We start from the raw sequence: 17,245 nt of genomic DNA, 5'->3' as shown, positions 1-17,245 counted from the left end.
TCTCTATCTATCATCTATCTATCTATCTATCTATCTATCTATCTATCTATCTATCTATCTATCTATCTATCTATCTATCTATCTCCTGTGCACAATGAAGCATCCAGAACAGGGGTGTTAAACTCACATCATCACCTGACGTATTGGGACTCCCCCTCCTTTGCTAAACAGGGCGTGGCCATGGCCAGTGTGTGACACAACCATCCCATGGGTTGTGAGATTGATAGCCCTGATCCGGAGAAAAACATTTTGTCACGATGAGATATCATGCAATAACATAAGTATTAAAAAGCAGGGTTTTAAGCGCTGTTTTACCTCTTGCCTCCCAAATTCTGTATCTGTAGAGTTCTGTTAGGAGCAAAAGATCAGGTCCACAAATTAAGATCCACACAAGGTGATTTGCTGCTGCTCCTGCCTATGTCCAGAAATATTCTCAACTCAAATACCCATTCCAGTAGAGAGTAGTTCTCTTTAAATAGGCTCCAGCCCGAGTCCAAAAGCTTGAAAGACTAAAAACTCTGTTCCCAGTGACTGACCCAGATTGGATCCTGCTACATTACCCTGAGACACATATATTTGTTTTCATTTGTCAACTGTTAGCACCTGCTTGGAATTAGATAAGGTTCAATGGAACTCAAGGGAGGTTGGATTTACTGTAGCTCACTTGCGGTTATGTAGGAATTCTAGGCTGATGCCTCTTTTAACTCTGCCCTCCAGTTCTGCCACACCTTCTACAGGTTCAACTAACTGATGGATTTAGTTTAGAGTTGATAAATGCGATGTTACGGCTAACTAAGGACATCTCTAAGAAAACATATTATTGACAGGTCCAAGCTCAATCGATGCGCCATTCTACAGAAGAAAAAGGAGGCCATGAAAACAACGCCCTCATTTCAATAATCTTTTATTTTTTTTAAATTTGATCCTCCCATAATAATGTACTGAAATGCATAACAGTTACATTGTACAAAGCATTTAAGGAAAGTACCTTGACTTGCTGGTTATTTCAAAATGAGATAATAAACAAAAGGAAAGTAAAATCTGGCCCCTTACCAAAAAGGCAAAATACAGCCCCCCCTCCCTACCCCTGTCCCGAAAATAACAGAATACAGTTAATCATTTATTTATTGGTTTTTTCCCCCCTTTTTTAAACATAAGTTTGGAACACTTCATTTTACAAATAGGATTAACATGAACATAACATCACATAGTTCGCAGACAACCAGCATAAAATATTGGGTACAATTTTCTTTTTCTTTACCAGAAGAATCATGCTTTCATGAAGAAAAAAAAAAATAGAATGCTTTATACATTTGAATCATTTTGCTTTATTACAAAAAAAAAAATCTCTAAATTGCCTCTATTCATTATTTAATTTCAGTAAAATGGAAAACAAGGATAGTAAAAGAGGAATGTAAGACTTTTTTTTCAAACACAGTTTGCACGCCGATATATGCAGATCAGTTCGCCTCCTTTTTTTTTTCTTTTGAAGTTCATGGGTGCCCAGAAAAATGATAGTGAGGGGTTTGGGGGGAAAACTGGACCAGTGCTATTCATTTCATATCAACAGTGCTACATTTAGCAAGAGTGCTTTTCTACCCACCAACAATTGTTTGCCAACAAATAAATACATGGTACAAGCAACATCAAAAAAAAAAAGAAGAAGAAGAGGAGGGGGAGGAAGGGGAGGAAGAAGAAATAATCAAAAGCAAAAAATAAACATGAACAAGACAAAAACAAGCAATGGCGTGATTGTCTAAAATTAAAAATGCCTTTACAATAATAAGGGAAGCATTCGTTGAATTATAGTGGTATGTTTAATGGCCATGGTCCATCGTAAGTAAGATGATGAAAGATTCACTTCCTAGGATTACTGAATATCCAGATTTGTGTGTGTGTGTGTTTACAATATACACAGACATCTTACATTGTCATCTCCTGTGATTCTCTATATTCAATTTATTTTTCTAATGTAATTCAGAAGGCAAAAGTTAAACAGAAGGCAAGATATTGCCATTAAGTTTTAGGTTAATGGTGGGCATACAAAGGCTTTGTCTTCCTCTGTGGCTTGAAATGAATGAAACAAAAATGAGGTGGACTGTATAGTAAAACCCATCTCCAACTGCTCCATAAGAAAACAGAACTATCCCTTCCCCACAATAAATGAAACCATTTTTTTGTTGTTGAGTGAAGTGCTCATGAGTATGTAGCAATAGAATCTTGACCCCTAAGTCCCTCCCCAAACAGGTGTAGTGGAAGACACATATTTCCCATCAAGGTCCATTTGATCCATCTTTTCTGAATGTCGCATTGATCCTCAAAATGTCAGCAGCTGCCTTCACTGTGCAAAACAAAATATTGAGAATAAATAGTTTTTTCTTCTTCTTCTTTTAAATCATTGAGTTTAAGGTCACCTGACTTTAAACGTGACCTGTCAGATTTCTAAGGCATTCTGCTCTGCAGTCTTTTTAGTCATTAGTCTTCTAGCAAAGAGCCTTGTTGCTAGTTCGGACTTAGTCCCAATCCAGTTAACGATTGACAGGGTCATACGTGACTAATGGACTGGATGGCACCAGATTCCGCAGCAGCTCTCGCCATACTGTGCCACATGTTGGATGAAGAGTGTAGAGAGTCCTTGTCGGAGAGTGAAAGCATCATAGCGTAAGCCTAGGTCAATGAGAAATAAGAAAACAATTCCAAAACTTAATAATAATAGTATGTGGTAGACCCGCCATTTTGTCATGAATAGCAATTAAATCAAATCAATCTTTATTCTGTCAAATAAAACACAAGAGTCAAAGTAATCAATGAAATAAAATCTGGTTGGAATGACAATATCTTGAGATAAAACAAATTGGAATGATTAAGATATTTAGTGATGAATAGAAATAAGAATTCCTGGTGAGCACTTGCATAGAGAGATCCGTACAGAATAATATGTTCCATCAATTCAATTATTCCTCCACTGCATTAACACAATCGCTATTTGAAGGGGATTTTTTTGGTATTTTCCTTTAGTAACAGCTGCTGGGAGGGCATTGAATCTGACTGAGGAAAAGGCCCTTCTAATTTTGGGATTGTTATGTGACTGAGATATCTAGCTGGTTGGAGAAGATATGCAGAGTGGCTCAAGAAAGAGTTCTGGGGTTAGCAATTCTCATTTATGATCATACTTGATGACTATTTGGGAAATGGCCTTGCTTATGTATCACCCATCCTATTCTTACTAGGATACTGGGAAGCTTTGGGATCGAAAATTGCAAGTGCTACAAATTATTAAATTTTCTACCTGCAAGAGACATAGAAAACTTGAAACAAATACTGGATCTAACTCGCTTGTGGATGCACTAGCCCTTGATACATGCTGTGAGTGCATGTGCAGTACAATAAAAATTGTTCTGCACATGCACAGAAGCAAAAAAGCAAGATGGCGCCACCTACGGCGCCACCTGGAGAACCGTTTTATGGGTGTGGCAGGCCTGCGTCTCTGCCAGTTCCAGTGACCCGGGCCACCAAACTACTACCAGTTGGGCTGAACCGGTTCAAACCGGTAGGAACCACTGAATAGCAACATTGAGAACCTAGCCATTTCAGTTCAGTGAATAGGAACAAAGTCTTAATTTATTTTCTGGGAGTAAATATTTATCATTACAGTAGACTAAAATGTTTTCAGATTGTATGGTTTAGCAAACATCAGACTAAATGCTGATCCTAAACCAGGGATATATTTTTTCCCTGCAAAAGAAAGGACCAAGGAAGGAAGAACCCTATATTCCTATAATTTACATTTATAAAGGCAGCATATAAACCCATAAGAGTCCCTAATTAGTTGAATTTGGAGATGGACAAAATACTTGGCTGTTTATTATCATACATTCCTCATTCTCAGCCTCAATGTTTTGATTACATCTAGATTAGGCTGCAAATTGCATTTCCTTAGTTGTTCATCTTTTGCATTTCCTAAAGGACTTTTACCTGAGATTTGGACTTGCGATGCAATGGCTGTTTTAAGTCTTCTGGCAAATGGGAGGTGGTGAACGCCGCCAAGTCAGTTTCATTGAACTGGTTTTCTTCTAATTTCCTCACTTTGAGACTATCGGTGAAGTGCCTTATGTGGTCCAAAGCAGAAAGTCCAGTTTTATTAAACTCATCTTCCTTATACCTACAAAAAAGACGTTGAGATGAGATAATCTGGGCAAAAGCCAATGATTGTAATCATCATGTATTTAAACATATCACTGATTTCAATAAAATTAAACATAGGTACTAGAACAGAGACACTTCTTGGAACATTCTTTTGTTATGTATAGTACACACTTCTCTTTTCCAAGCCTTTGTGCAAATTGACAAATAATAGTTAGAAAACATAAACTAGTCATGGGTTTATAGCTAGCAACACAAGTCAGTGTTTGTCTACTCAAGACTAAGACCCTTTCATGTTAAAAATGTATTTAATAATTGCAACCCAGATCCTGAAAACTGTTTCTTGTAGATTTCCTAGAAGTCCCTCCATGAAAACCTTTACATTCCCTCTTTCAGTTAACTGCCCACTGTAACACTGCACATTGTTGACTTGATTCACTGATTGAGAATGACTGTTTTATATATTGCCATATATTTACAGGCTACCTTCTGGACAAAGTGTTTGAAAGGCAGGGAATAATAAGAAAAGAATGTGTGCATTGTGGGCTCCTCAGTACTCTCTTGGTTGTTTTCTTCCAGACATTTCATTACCAAACTAGGTAACATGATCAGAGAACCAAGAAACTCACAATTCAACCCTGAGCTAATATTCTCTTTTATTGGTAAAATATTTTATTGTGTGTATATCTCAGCACTTCGTAATATTACATAACACAAGAATAATTATATATATTAACTGAAAAAAAGAACATTTTCATTTTTTGCGGACCCCTGGTCTACCCATTTCTGCTCATTTTAATATCTTCCTTATTATTCTGAAGGAGTATTTTCACTTTTCCACTGCTGTGCAAACACCATTCTCGCTGCTGTTAGGATGTGAAGTATTAGGCATATTGACTCTTTGCTATAGCCTTATAATACCTAATAGAAATAATTCTGGCTTGAATCCCATACTTTGTCCAACCATTTTTTTCTAGCCACATCTGAATTTGTAACCCAAATCTTGCTTTTTTACAGGTCTACCACATGTGGTATGGTAATATGTGCTTAGTGATTGTTCACATTTCCAACATTTTGGGGATGTGTTGCTAAACATTTTAGCTAATGTTTCGGGGGGGGGGGGGAGATGCCACTTGTAGAACATTTTATAAAGATTCTCTTTCTATCCAAATTTTTTAGCCCATATGACCATTGTCATATGGACTTGTTCTTCCTCCATTTTGTAGTGTAGTAAATTTTATTACCCTTATCAATTAATCATCAGTCCCCACTAATAATTTATCTAATATCATTAATTTCTGAGAATTAAGAAACGGAACATTTTCATCTACATGCAATAATATCCAGATATTTTCTGGGTACTTCTTGGTCCCAGCTACCCCCATTCTGCTGCTGCCATGTTTGACTACCATTGAGATAAGTACGTACCTGTCAGGAGAGGATTTGCAATTTATTTCCAATGCATTTGCTTCTTCAAAATCACCCTCTGAGGGCTCTTCGCATATGTTGTTTGTTGCCAGTTCTTTAACTGACTTCCCTGTTATTTCACTTTCTTCATCTTCCTCATCCATCATTACTTCATCTTCTGCTTCTTCGTCTTCCAACAGGTCTGAATTCTGGCTTACTACTGGGGTCTTTTCATCCTTAAAGTGACTTCCATTCATTCTTTCAAAAAGTAAGAATGAACAGTCAACACAAAATGAACAGTAGGGAGTATTTAGATATAAAGCCTTTGTTTTCTTCAATTCTTTTGCAGAAGTAATAAATCTGCTATAATTAAAATCCACACTATTCAACCTCGTTCATGAAGGTGTCAGCATTTCTTTGAAATTTAATTCACCTCTGAACAGAATTCACAATTGTGAAATTAACACTGAGGAAAATTAGATTAGATTTAGATTCAATTTGATTGATAGAGGTTTTTTTTAGATTACTATGTTCTTCAAACAAGAATTTCTATCCTATTCAGCACTAGCTTAAGGGAGAAGTTATTCATTTCATATCCTGTCTGATACTGTACTATTTCCCAGAGAAAAATGCTTAAAACAATTTATGCAGACTGCTGAACAACAATACTGTCAAAAGAGGATAATTATATTCTAGTTGTTGAGTCATGAAATAGCCATGAATTATGGGTGCTCTGGTGTCTTCAAGGAAGGAAAGGCATTTCTGTTGAGTGAAGGGCTGAAATTAAATTAGTAAGATTTTGGATGTGGACACTGTTGTTTTTAACTGCAATTTCTCAATTTTAGGTCTTCTATTTGTTTTCTATCTGACATAGAAGGAGCAATCTTGACAATCGTAGAGGGCCACAAAAATGAATTATTTTAGAATAGTATGTTAATTTTCCACTAATGGCAGTATTATACCTTATATTATTATTATTATACAATTGTATCACAGCAGCCAGTTGTTTCGCCGGATTTGGCATTGGTTACTAGTCGGGCCTCACCCAGGGGCCTAGGACGTCGTAACGTATTTTCGTAATATGCGTACAGATCCAAGCAGTGCGGCTTTTTGCATTTGACTGATGGTGATTTTGTCAATTTTTAACTGTTTTAAATGTAATTCCAGTGCTTTTGGAATAGCACCCAGTGTGCCAATTACCACTGGAATTACCACTGCTGGTTTGTGCCATAGTCGTTGAATTTCGATTTTTAAGTGGTATGGTATTTTGCGATTTTTTCATGTTCCTTCTCAGTGACCCTGCTATCACCTGGTATTGCGATGTCTATGATTGTGACCTTATTTTTCTCAACCAGTGTGATGTCTGGTGTATTATGCGCCAGCATTTTGTCCGTTTGTATATGGAAATCCCACAAGATCTTGACCATCTGATTTTCGGTGACTTTTTCAGGCTGATGTTCCCACCAGTTTGTAGCTGTTTTAATATTATAATTTTTGCACAAATTCCAGTGGATCATTTGTGCTACTGAATTGTGCCATATTATTATTATTATTATTATTATTATTATTATTATTATTATTATTATTATTATTATTATTATACAATTGTATCACAGCGGCCAGTTGTTTCGCCGGATTTGGCATTGGTTACTAGTCGGGCCCCACCCAGGGGCTATTATTATTATTATTATTATTATTATTATTATTATTATTATAGTATTTATATGAAGAACTTCTCATAAAACCTTGCCATATAAGAATTAGCAATGTCCATTGTGTTGAGGCAGTAAAGTACATTTAAATACTTTGACATAAAAATGGAATTAATCATCTTAAACACATTATATTCCAAAATGGATTGGAGAAACAGCCACATAAATTGTTGACAGTGTTTAATATTACACCCATAAGAATTTAATTATTTAGTTGTATGAATCATTCTGTCTCATTTTCCTCAGAGATAAGTTCTGATTACCTTACTTCATTTAAACTTAAATATGTAAATAAATAGCCAATCGGAAGTCTACACGCCTACCCAACCTATTCCCTAGAACCAAATTCTTCTTCTGAAATGTAAAAAGAATGTTATGTTTGGTTTTCCCTATAACTGGTCTATTTCGCAAAAGAGAATGAAATCACATAAGAAGTTATCTCATCATTGTCAAAATTATGTAGCCCTGCCCACAATTAAGTTTAGAAACTTTTAGAAAGTTTGTACCTTCATGGCTATTCCTTAATTTATAGCATAGAAGAAAAATAATCAGTCAGAAATTAACCAATAGCCAATAATAATACAAGAGCTATAAAGCTTATAGAAATCACGATAAAAAGATCAGCAATAACTGGTCACTTTATAGTAGAGAATATTCTTGGCATGTTTTGTCAAAGTGCCCTGCTTAGTATGTTTTGGGTAATCAAAAGAATTATGAGTCATAAATCAGGGTTTGCCAGATGGGAAATTTCAACAGTTGGAGAATATTTGTTGTGAAAAGTACTTGGATTTAAATCAAACTAATGAAAACCATATGATTAAGAAAAGCCAGAATTACTAATTACATTTTTATATGCCCTAATTTCCCAAGAATGAGCATCTTTTAAAAATAATGTAAAAATGATACATTTTAAAAGAAAACAGTGAAAGATGCACTATTTTCTTCTTGTAGAATCTTCCTACATACAGTAAGGGTATCTTGAAACCAGATGTGAAACATACTAAAACATGGCCATGATGTGAGAACAAAATTTCAATATGCGTGTAATGTACAAAGACGTGTCTTCATTAATATAGGCCTATTTATTTTTGATCCCAGCATTCAAACAAGTAAGAAAAATGAAAAGGGAATGATGGCATGCAGTAGCTACTTTTATAGCGAAAACTACACTGACATAGTCAGACTAATTTATTAAAGATAAACATTTTTATAGAAATTTAAACAATTACATCAAAAATTTGGGTAGACAAAGGTCATACTTGACCTCCGAATGATTTGCTGTGGGTTACTTTAAAAAATAAACAGAGCCAGAGCAAAGATAGGCCTGGGGCCAAGACAAAACTGAACTATGAAATACGATACAAATTAAATTAACCAAATAAAGTTAATCAAACATAGTTTAAGTTTCCCTTCAGTCCCTTTAAAATTTACAAATTTCACAGAATTTCTAAAAATCTCCGAAAGCTCTTTGGGAAGTCAAGACCATATTCTTATGATCTCAGTTGCACATCTGTGAATACGCATCTGCATGAAAGGCTACAATTTGATTTAAGTACTGTGCTTGCTTTGTGATCATGTTGTTACAAATCTGTAAGTAAAAATAGTGAAAGGTTTTCTATATTATTATTATAGTGGAGTGAGGAATTAATATAAGTATTTAGCATGCATGGTTAATACATTCTTTAGAAAGAACTGGGGTATATATTTTCATTTGTGTGAAATAATTATTTATTAGGGATGTAATAAATGGAAGCTTTTAAGAAGAGACTGGACAGTTATTTATCTAAAATCAGTTCTAGGCTACATAAACAGAGGGACAGAATCAAGATCATGTGAAGTGTTAATACCACTTTATAATGCCTTGGTAAGACCACACTTGGAATACTGCATTCAGTTTTGATCGCCACAATGTCGAAAAGATGTGGAGACTCTAGAAAGAGTGCAGAGAAGAGCAACGAAGATGATTAGGAGACTAAAACATATGAAGAACGGTTGCAGGATCTGGGTATGTCTAGTTTAATGAAAAGAAGGACTAGGGGAGACATGATAGCAGTGTTCCAATATCTCAGGGGCTTCCACAAGGAAAAGGGAGTCAAATTATTCTCCAAGGCACCTGAGGGTAGAACAAGAAGCAATGGGTGGAAACTAATCAAGGAGAGAAGCAACTTAGAACTGAGGAGAAATTTCTTGACAGTTAGAACAATTAATCAGTGGAACAGCTTGCTTCCAGAAGTTGTGAATGCCCCAAAACTGGAAGTCTTTAAGAAGAAGTTGGATAACCATTTGTCTGGAACGGTATAGGGTTTCCTGCCTAGGCAGGGGGTTGGACTAGAAGACCTCCAAGGTCCCTTCCAACTCTGCTATTGTATTTTATTATTGTATTGAAATGTTATAGGGTCTCCTGTTTCTGCAGGGAGTTGGATTAGAAAACTCCCTTTTATTTTGTATTGTTTTCAGAACATAAGGCAACCACCAAAGGTTCAGCCTGATAATCATACTTCAGGAAGCTGTTTTAATATTCTGCTTTTTTAAGAAATCAAGCACCTTAATAAAAAGACGTATTGTCTTCTTCAGCAATGTTTCTAGAAATACTGAGGTAGGTATTGTAAGGAATGGTGGCTGCCATATTAAGGAGGGGAAAAATCTTCAATCTTTGTAAAATAATTATTTCAGCCTATCATTTCAGAAGATCTGCAGCTGGTGAAAATTTGTGGGGTGACACTATGTTGTCCAGTCTAGGTGTTACAAATATCTCCCTGTTTTTATATGGTCCAAAATAGCAATAGCAATAGCAGTTAGACTTCTATACCGCTTCATAGGGCTTTCAACCCTCTCTAAGCAGTTTACAGAGTCAAAACAATTTCTAATTCCTGGATCAGATGTGCAGAACTAAGTGAAAACTGAAAACATGATGCAAATTTTAGAAAGACTAAGCGATGTGCATAGAAGCCCATTCAATAGCCAAATATTGCAAAGACATTGCTGATTTTAACCCCCGTTCTCAATTTGGGGGAAAAACCTGTAAACTTCTCTCATATCAAGCTAATTTGATAATTAAACAGTTCCAAGCTGTTGATATATTTCAATACTTTTTGTCAGAATACCAGATTTTGATTTGGAATTTAACAGTTTTGGTTACGCCAATTCAACATTTTACTTTGATAACCATCAAGCAGCTCCAAATTTACATCCAAGTTGTATATTGGGAATGTCACATCAGAACATATTGCTTTGACTACGTAGAAAACACAACAAAAGAACAAAAAGCTTAAATTAATTTGTTCTACATGTTTCAAACTATAAAAGAAAGGTTGATGAAATCTTTTGAATAAAACAAAGTTAGTTTTACGGTTCAAGTTTATAATGGAAGAACAATAATGTATAGTTTATATTAATAGGCACATTTTATTTATAGTTTGTGTAATCAGCCCAATGAAACTATGTCTGGTATTCCAGCATCTTTAAAGTAAATCCTAGTTTTGCCCAATTATTTGGAAAAAAAATGAGGTGGAAAAAAACGTTAGAAAAAGTATGCTGTTGATTGAGTCCAGCAATAATAAAAGGACACCTTACCTTTCCTCTGAATTATTGTGACTGCTATTCCCAATAAAATTCCGAATTTCTGTAAAGTATGAGTCTTCTTTATCATCTAAGATAGCCCCTGTGCTTTCAAGTTCTGAGTGAGGTGAAGATGTAGCAGTACCTTTAACAAAAAAAGGAATATACAGTAGGTAGGCAGGTAGGCAGGTAGGTAGGTGGGTGGGTGGGTGGGTGGGTGGGTGGGTGGGTAGGTAGGTAGGTAGGTAGGTAGGTAGGTAGGTAGGTAGGTAGGTAGATAGATAGATAGATAGATAGATAGATAGATAGATAGATAGATAGATAGATAGATAGATAGATAGATAGATAGATAGATAGATGATAGATAGATAGATAACATTTATTTTTGAGGAGGAAGAAGATGCATAATTTTTGTAAGCTTGAATGACAGGTTAAGGGCTGTACTTCAAAAGTTGCCAGGACCAGTCCTGGGTCATTATCTGGAAATTGTATGGCTTGACCTGCATGTTTTGTTTCTTAATCCTAAAAAAAAACAAAAAACCCACCCAACATACAGGGGGGAAATTATTTAGCCCTACTCACTTTGGAAGAATTCTGGGGTCCACATAATGGATGTTAACATCTCTAACATAAATATAATAAGCCTTGTATGACTGCCAGGTTGTTTTAGGGACAGCTTACATACTAACAGCATAATACCCTGAAGTTTTTAGACATTACTAAGGGTCTACTTATAACTGTGAACATTTGATTCTGGTATATGTATCTGATATTTGTGTGTTCAAATTCTTTTGTCTATAAAAAATTCCATGCCTATTTAATAATACACAAATGACTTGACTGTGTTGGGCACATCTACATAATGATACTTATTCTTGCATATAGCAATTCACATAGTTGGCAAGTAAAAAAAATTATCAGCTATTAGTTCTTACTAGGAGGAAATGCTAGGCTAGGTTTTGGGCTGTACCCAAAGCTTTTGGGTGCCATATACCATGTTTTATGTCATGTTTTACGTTTTTTTGTTTTTCTTTATTTATTAAATTTATATGACACCAATATCACCGTCAAGCAATATAAAAACATGACATAAAACAATAAGAACAGTAAAAACATTAAAATATTCAATATTAAGTGCCAGGAACTAGATACGTATAACGGAACCAATATGTAAACATGGTGGAGACATACTTTCCCTAATCTACCTACCTTATTTTAACTTTAGGGTGAAAATCTAAAGGCTGAACATTTTTATCTTGACTACTTAACAGTGTGAGAATGGAATTCTTTTTCTAGCTTTTTTTTTAAAAAAACCTGAAAATTATTGCAATTATATGGAATGAGACGAATCCAATATAAAGTAATACCAAAGTAGTTTGGTATACAAAGGGAAGTTAGTTACATACCAGACATGTTGCCGTTTTCATGCTTTTTGAGATGTCTGTCTAAGTTGGTTTGTTGGCCAAAGCACCTGTCACATAAATGACATTTAAAGGGTTTCTCCTTGTTGTGGATATTCCGGACATGCCTCTGTAGATTAGATGATATGCTGAAAGACCTGTCACAGTATTTGCACCTGAAAATAAATATCAAATACGAAAGAATAGATAACTAATCCAGCAATGCTCTCCTGATATAAAAACAGAAGTTTTTTTAAAAAAACTTATTTCCAGTTATCAACAATGTTCAATTCCTTGACTCTGTAATTCGTAAATTTGTTTTATTCTATAAACCTGGATTGAAATAGGTCTTATGAATGCAGTGATAGCACCCGAATACCAAATGGTTTGAATATTTTATCCTGCTGGAACCTACTCCCATCAGAAAGGGCAATGCTGAGAGAATGTACTCCTTTTCTTTCATACCAATGCAAGAAACATCCCTGCTGGCTCTTATGCAAGCATTTTGTTCCTCAAGTGGCTAGCCAGATGTCCCTGCAGTGTTCACATACAAAGATGCTTGACCCATAGCAAAAGCAACTGAACCTTCAAGACTAACGGACCTCAAAGAATCGATCTGCTATGAATTTATTCAATCCTTTTTTTAAAAAGCCATTCATTCAAGATGGCTGTTATGATATATTCCATAGGTTAATTTTGTGTAAGCTGTTTTTTTTTGTTTATGTTATTGTTCTACAGAAAATGCTTTATTACATGACACAAAACAAAGTTTCGAAAGAGAGAGAAAAATTCATTTTTTTTCATCCATTTGAAATTCATTTTTCACACCCATCCATTTTTTTATATTCTGCTGTTCCCAAATTAGTCTGTAATCCATTTGTGCGATATTATATCCAGACTTGTTGGAAATATTTCCAATAATTTTAGGCAAATAATGTCTCTCCAATCTCCCTTTTTTAAACACATATACACATATGTAGAAAGTTTATAAAAATGTTTTTCAGTTTAACATAAATGAAGAAACCCAGTGTTTTAGCGTTAAAAATGTATAACTTTCAGAATAATATATTTCCATTGTATATGTTAAAAAGCATGGTGCCAAAGTTTTGAATGTACAAAGAAACATGAGATTTTTGTTTCAACCCATTGTCAATATGATAAAGCTAACCAGTTGGGAGAAGAAAACCTGAAACTTCTAAGATTAAGGAGGGATGGTACTTTTTCCCCTATTCAATGTTATACTGTATGGGGAAAAAAAATCTCCCTTGAAGAATTAGCTTTTTTCAATGGCTAATCCTGCAGGAAATACAGTTATCTCCCCAAATGCAGAAATAAACAATCCAAATCTTTAATATCTTGCCAAAATGAGTAGTTTAGTCTATCTCTTGGGTACTAGAGGCATCAATTTTCATATTCTGCAGTCATTTGAAATCCCCAAAGCCTTTACTGCATTGCTCTTTAAGCCATTACTAAGACATACTATAACTATTCCAAATTGTTTAGTTGGCACCTGGCCAAAAGGCTACATCAACATCATCCTTTCCTTTCTCCAACCGTCTATTTTTCCTGTATTTCAAAACATCTCTGCTACTTTGTGCATTAAGTCAATTATTGAGGGAAGAAATTATGCATTACATGGCTAATTGTTTCTGGCTGTTAGGCAGTAGAAGCGCATAACAGATTTTAAGACATGATTTAAAACATGAATTAAATTACATGAAAGATGTCTTCTCAAATAAATTCAGGACTAAGGAAAATCAAACAATGTACTTTTTCTCCTTTCTTTGTAAGGCAAAACCAATATATACCAATATACTTCATTTAAAACTGGGGATGAGTTCCTTCCAATTGATTTCATGAAATAGAATTTCAGTTCAATTTTTTTTTTTAAATTTCATTTCAATAAATGAATAGTATCCATATGTCTTATTTTCATGAGTTCTCCTGATTAAGAGATTGATAGAATTTACCAACAGAGAAGTAATTTAAAAGATAAAGACATGATGCTAAACAATAGGAACCATTTTTGGAAAGTTTGCTTGATGTTTGCTTGCTGCTTGATAAGACTTGCTAATATTTCATAAAATTTTGTTGAAGTACCCTGGAATCTATTTTGGTACATATTAATTATAATCTATTGTCAATTATATTCAATGGAGCACATTCCAAAACTTTGATTTACTTGTATTAGGTAGTGAGTTTTCATGGTCAAAGGCTGAAGAAGCAGCTCTAATATCGAATATTGACAATAATCTTTTTCAAATAAGAGAAACATGGTTATTTCTGTCCGCACACCAGCCAAATATACACCAATTCGTTTATCTTGTACCTGTATGGCTGTTCTCCAGTGTGTGTCCTCAGATGCCGAGTCAGATTTGCAGATCTTGGAAAAATCTTGCCACAGTATCTATCATTGGAAAATAATTAATAATAATTTATTTTACACTATGTAAAGAAATTTCTGGTTTAGATATCACTTCAAACAAATCTTGAACAGAAACATTTCTAGGATATTTTAAAATTTCTGAAAATAGGCATGATAAATAAATTACATTAAAGCATTTACAGAATGAAGTAGCAATTTACCAAAGTATCTCTGCACAATATCTGATAAACAAGTTTTCAATTTACTATTCCCTTTATTAAAATAATCTCGATAATGGATTTGAAATATATTTTTAAGGGGCTCAGAATTTAGATTAATGGAAACTTATTTTAAATTGTTTGTTATATCTGGTGAACTGTAACTGAAATATCACTAGATTATTGAGACCAAGTCTTTTAAGATTCTCTAAAGATATCCTATGAAAGAAACTGAAATATTTATGAATCTGATATGCCAAATATTAAATACATATGCTTACATTCTGATAAAGAGCCGAGATACAAGCAACAGATTTTAAAAAATAATAGAAGTGGAACTTTCTAATAGCAGTAGCATATTTTTTTAGAAAAAACTCTTCCAAAAAATATTTATGAACGTGAAATACTAAAGACAAGTGAATTTTACTTTTTGACCAAGCAAAGCTAATCTGAGTAATGCCATATTTCCAAATCTGGTATCTTTCTTATGAATATGAAGAAATGGATGCTACAAAAAGTGGGCATGAATTGTGAATTAGCAGACTTTCTGGCATAGTAAACATTTAAATAATGAAGGCACCCATTCCTGTGATTATTTAAATTCCTCTTTCTACTTGTGTCCCATAAGCTATCCTTTAACTTTATTGCACAATGTGTATGTTTGGATACAAATGTTATGTGTCATTCCTTCTAAGCTATAGATTTGGTCTTCTTGGTCTAAGTCCCATAGTCATCATAATTCACATACATGAAACGTGTATGTGTGTGAGTTTATGCTAGGCAAACTAGTTAAGTATTGGAGGATTAATTTGCAAGATCTCAGACAATTTCATCTTGATTTCTTGACACTTTTTTCTAGATTTCTATTAAAAATCATACAGATGGAAACAAAATAACAACATAGTCCATGGTATCTATTTCCTTTTCCATAACATGTTTCATGCCAGAAAGGAAGCATATACTATATACATTCGCAGATAAGCTGAGAATTTTAGGTAACAAAATACACTCCCAAAATTGAGTTTGGCTTATCCACAAATGAACATATCTGCTGTTCCTTTACTTTTATTAAAATATCTGTAAATAACTCTTGAATTCTTAATTGAAACACCATTAAAAGTGGCACACCCCGAGATAAACCAATCGTGGAAAAGTAAAACATGAAAATTTGATGATTAACTTATGTGGGGTTTTGCTTTTTTCATGACATTTTCATTAAAAATTTGAGGGTAAACCTATTTGAGGAAGGGAATGAATATATTTGGGAGTAAATTTATGATAAAATCTTTGCTTAAAGTATATAATGTTAACTATTTTTGTTAAAAAAATAGAAGAGATCAGCAGTTGGCAAAAGGCTGACCAGGGCAGAATAAATACCAAAGTGCAAAATGAGGATACAACAGTGAATTCTTGAACATTGCAGATGAATTTGTCAATATCTCTCAAGTACGAGAATGGCAATCATATTTCTGGTAACTTAATGACTCTGCTCTGTCTTTATACTTATTTCAGTGGAATCAGAAGTGTAATGTTGTTTTCATTGCTTACCACACCAGTAACGTTAATCCAGTTTGCCAACTGTTTAATTATATTTCGTTTATAAATAGATCATTCTCATCAAGTGAAGTGAAGTGTTAACTTCACTTTCCTTATTCCACACAAGTTAAGAACCGTAACATTAAATAGGCCAAATTCAATGCTGGCTGAGTTACAGTGGATGAGATGGGAAGTCATATAAATTTTACAAATAAATAAATAAATACATTTCACAAGGCCACATTAAAAATGTGAGTCATTTTACATATCTCTGTCACTCTCTGTAATAGTGGCACACCTTTGGGGAAAAAAGTACATATGTACTATTCATTGTTCTTTCTTTTAAAATGGTACCTTGAATGGTTATATACAGATGTTTCCATATATTAAAAAAAATGTCCAAACTCTTAAAATTGTTCCAGACAGGGTGAGTGGAAACTTTGTAACTTGTCAAGAGCATTACTGGATTATTCACTCCTTAAATTCTGACCAATTTTGAAATTCAAATTTGCACTCTAATGAGCTGTGAAACTCATGAAATTTAGAGGTCAAGAAAAAGGCTCCTTTTTAAGTTAGCAAATGGTTTTCCACTTAGGGTCTAAGCGACTGCAGATATCTGTATACTTGATCCAGCTCTGAGACAAAACTTCCATTGATTACTTTTCAGAAGATGCTGATTTGAGCTGAAGATTTGCAGTGACAACTTTGTTTTTTTCCTCACATCTCCTAATCATTCACAGATCTTATGAACTTTCCCTTCTTGTATTATCAAAGGGAGAAAAAAAATCCAAGAGGAAAACAGTCTTGCAATTCATGATCAGGAGGAAAAAATAGTGAGGGAAAAGATCACACATTAATATAAAGGTGACGAGAAAATTTTGGAACACGTTTGTGTATGAAATGTTT

General features: G+C 34.3%; 1 protein-coding gene across 10 annotated transcripts in view; it reads right to left on the bottom strand.

Annotated features, from left to right (window-relative positions):
* Positions 1–887: 887 nt before the first annotated feature.
* MECOM (MDS1 and EVI1 complex locus) overlaps positions 888–17,245 on the bottom strand; it is a 558,764-nt gene continuing 542,406 nt past the window's right edge. For 9 of the 10 annotated variants that reach the window (XM_087725281.1, XM_087725282.1, XM_087725284.1 and 6 more), the window contains 6 exons: positions 14,550–14,627; positions 12,227–12,396; positions 10,836–10,965; positions 5,572–5,808; positions 3,976–4,162; positions 888–2,667 (listed from right to left, as the gene is read on the bottom strand). In XM_087725281.1, the coding sequence (XP_087581407.1) occupies positions 2,545–2,667; positions 3,976–4,162; positions 5,572–5,808; positions 10,836–10,965; positions 12,227–12,396; positions 14,550–14,627 (925 nt within the window). In that variant the 3' untranslated portion in view covers positions 888–2,544. The remainder of the gene's footprint in view (positions 2,668–3,975; positions 4,163–5,571; positions 5,809–10,835; positions 10,966–12,226; positions 12,397–14,549; positions 14,628–17,245) is intronic. The other variant, XM_087725285.1, reaches the window with a different exon arrangement.

Source organism: Thamnophis sirtalis, unplaced genomic scaffold (assembly GCF_051295495.1).
Source record: "Thamnophis sirtalis isolate CommonGarterSnake01/CBP01778 unplaced genomic scaffold, rThaSir2_p1.2 scaffold_11, whole genome shotgun sequence".
NCBI lineage: Eukaryota > Metazoa > Chordata > Lepidosauria > Squamata > Natricidae > Thamnophis > Thamnophis sirtalis.
This window is presented reverse-complemented; position numbering and strand designations above follow the sequence as displayed.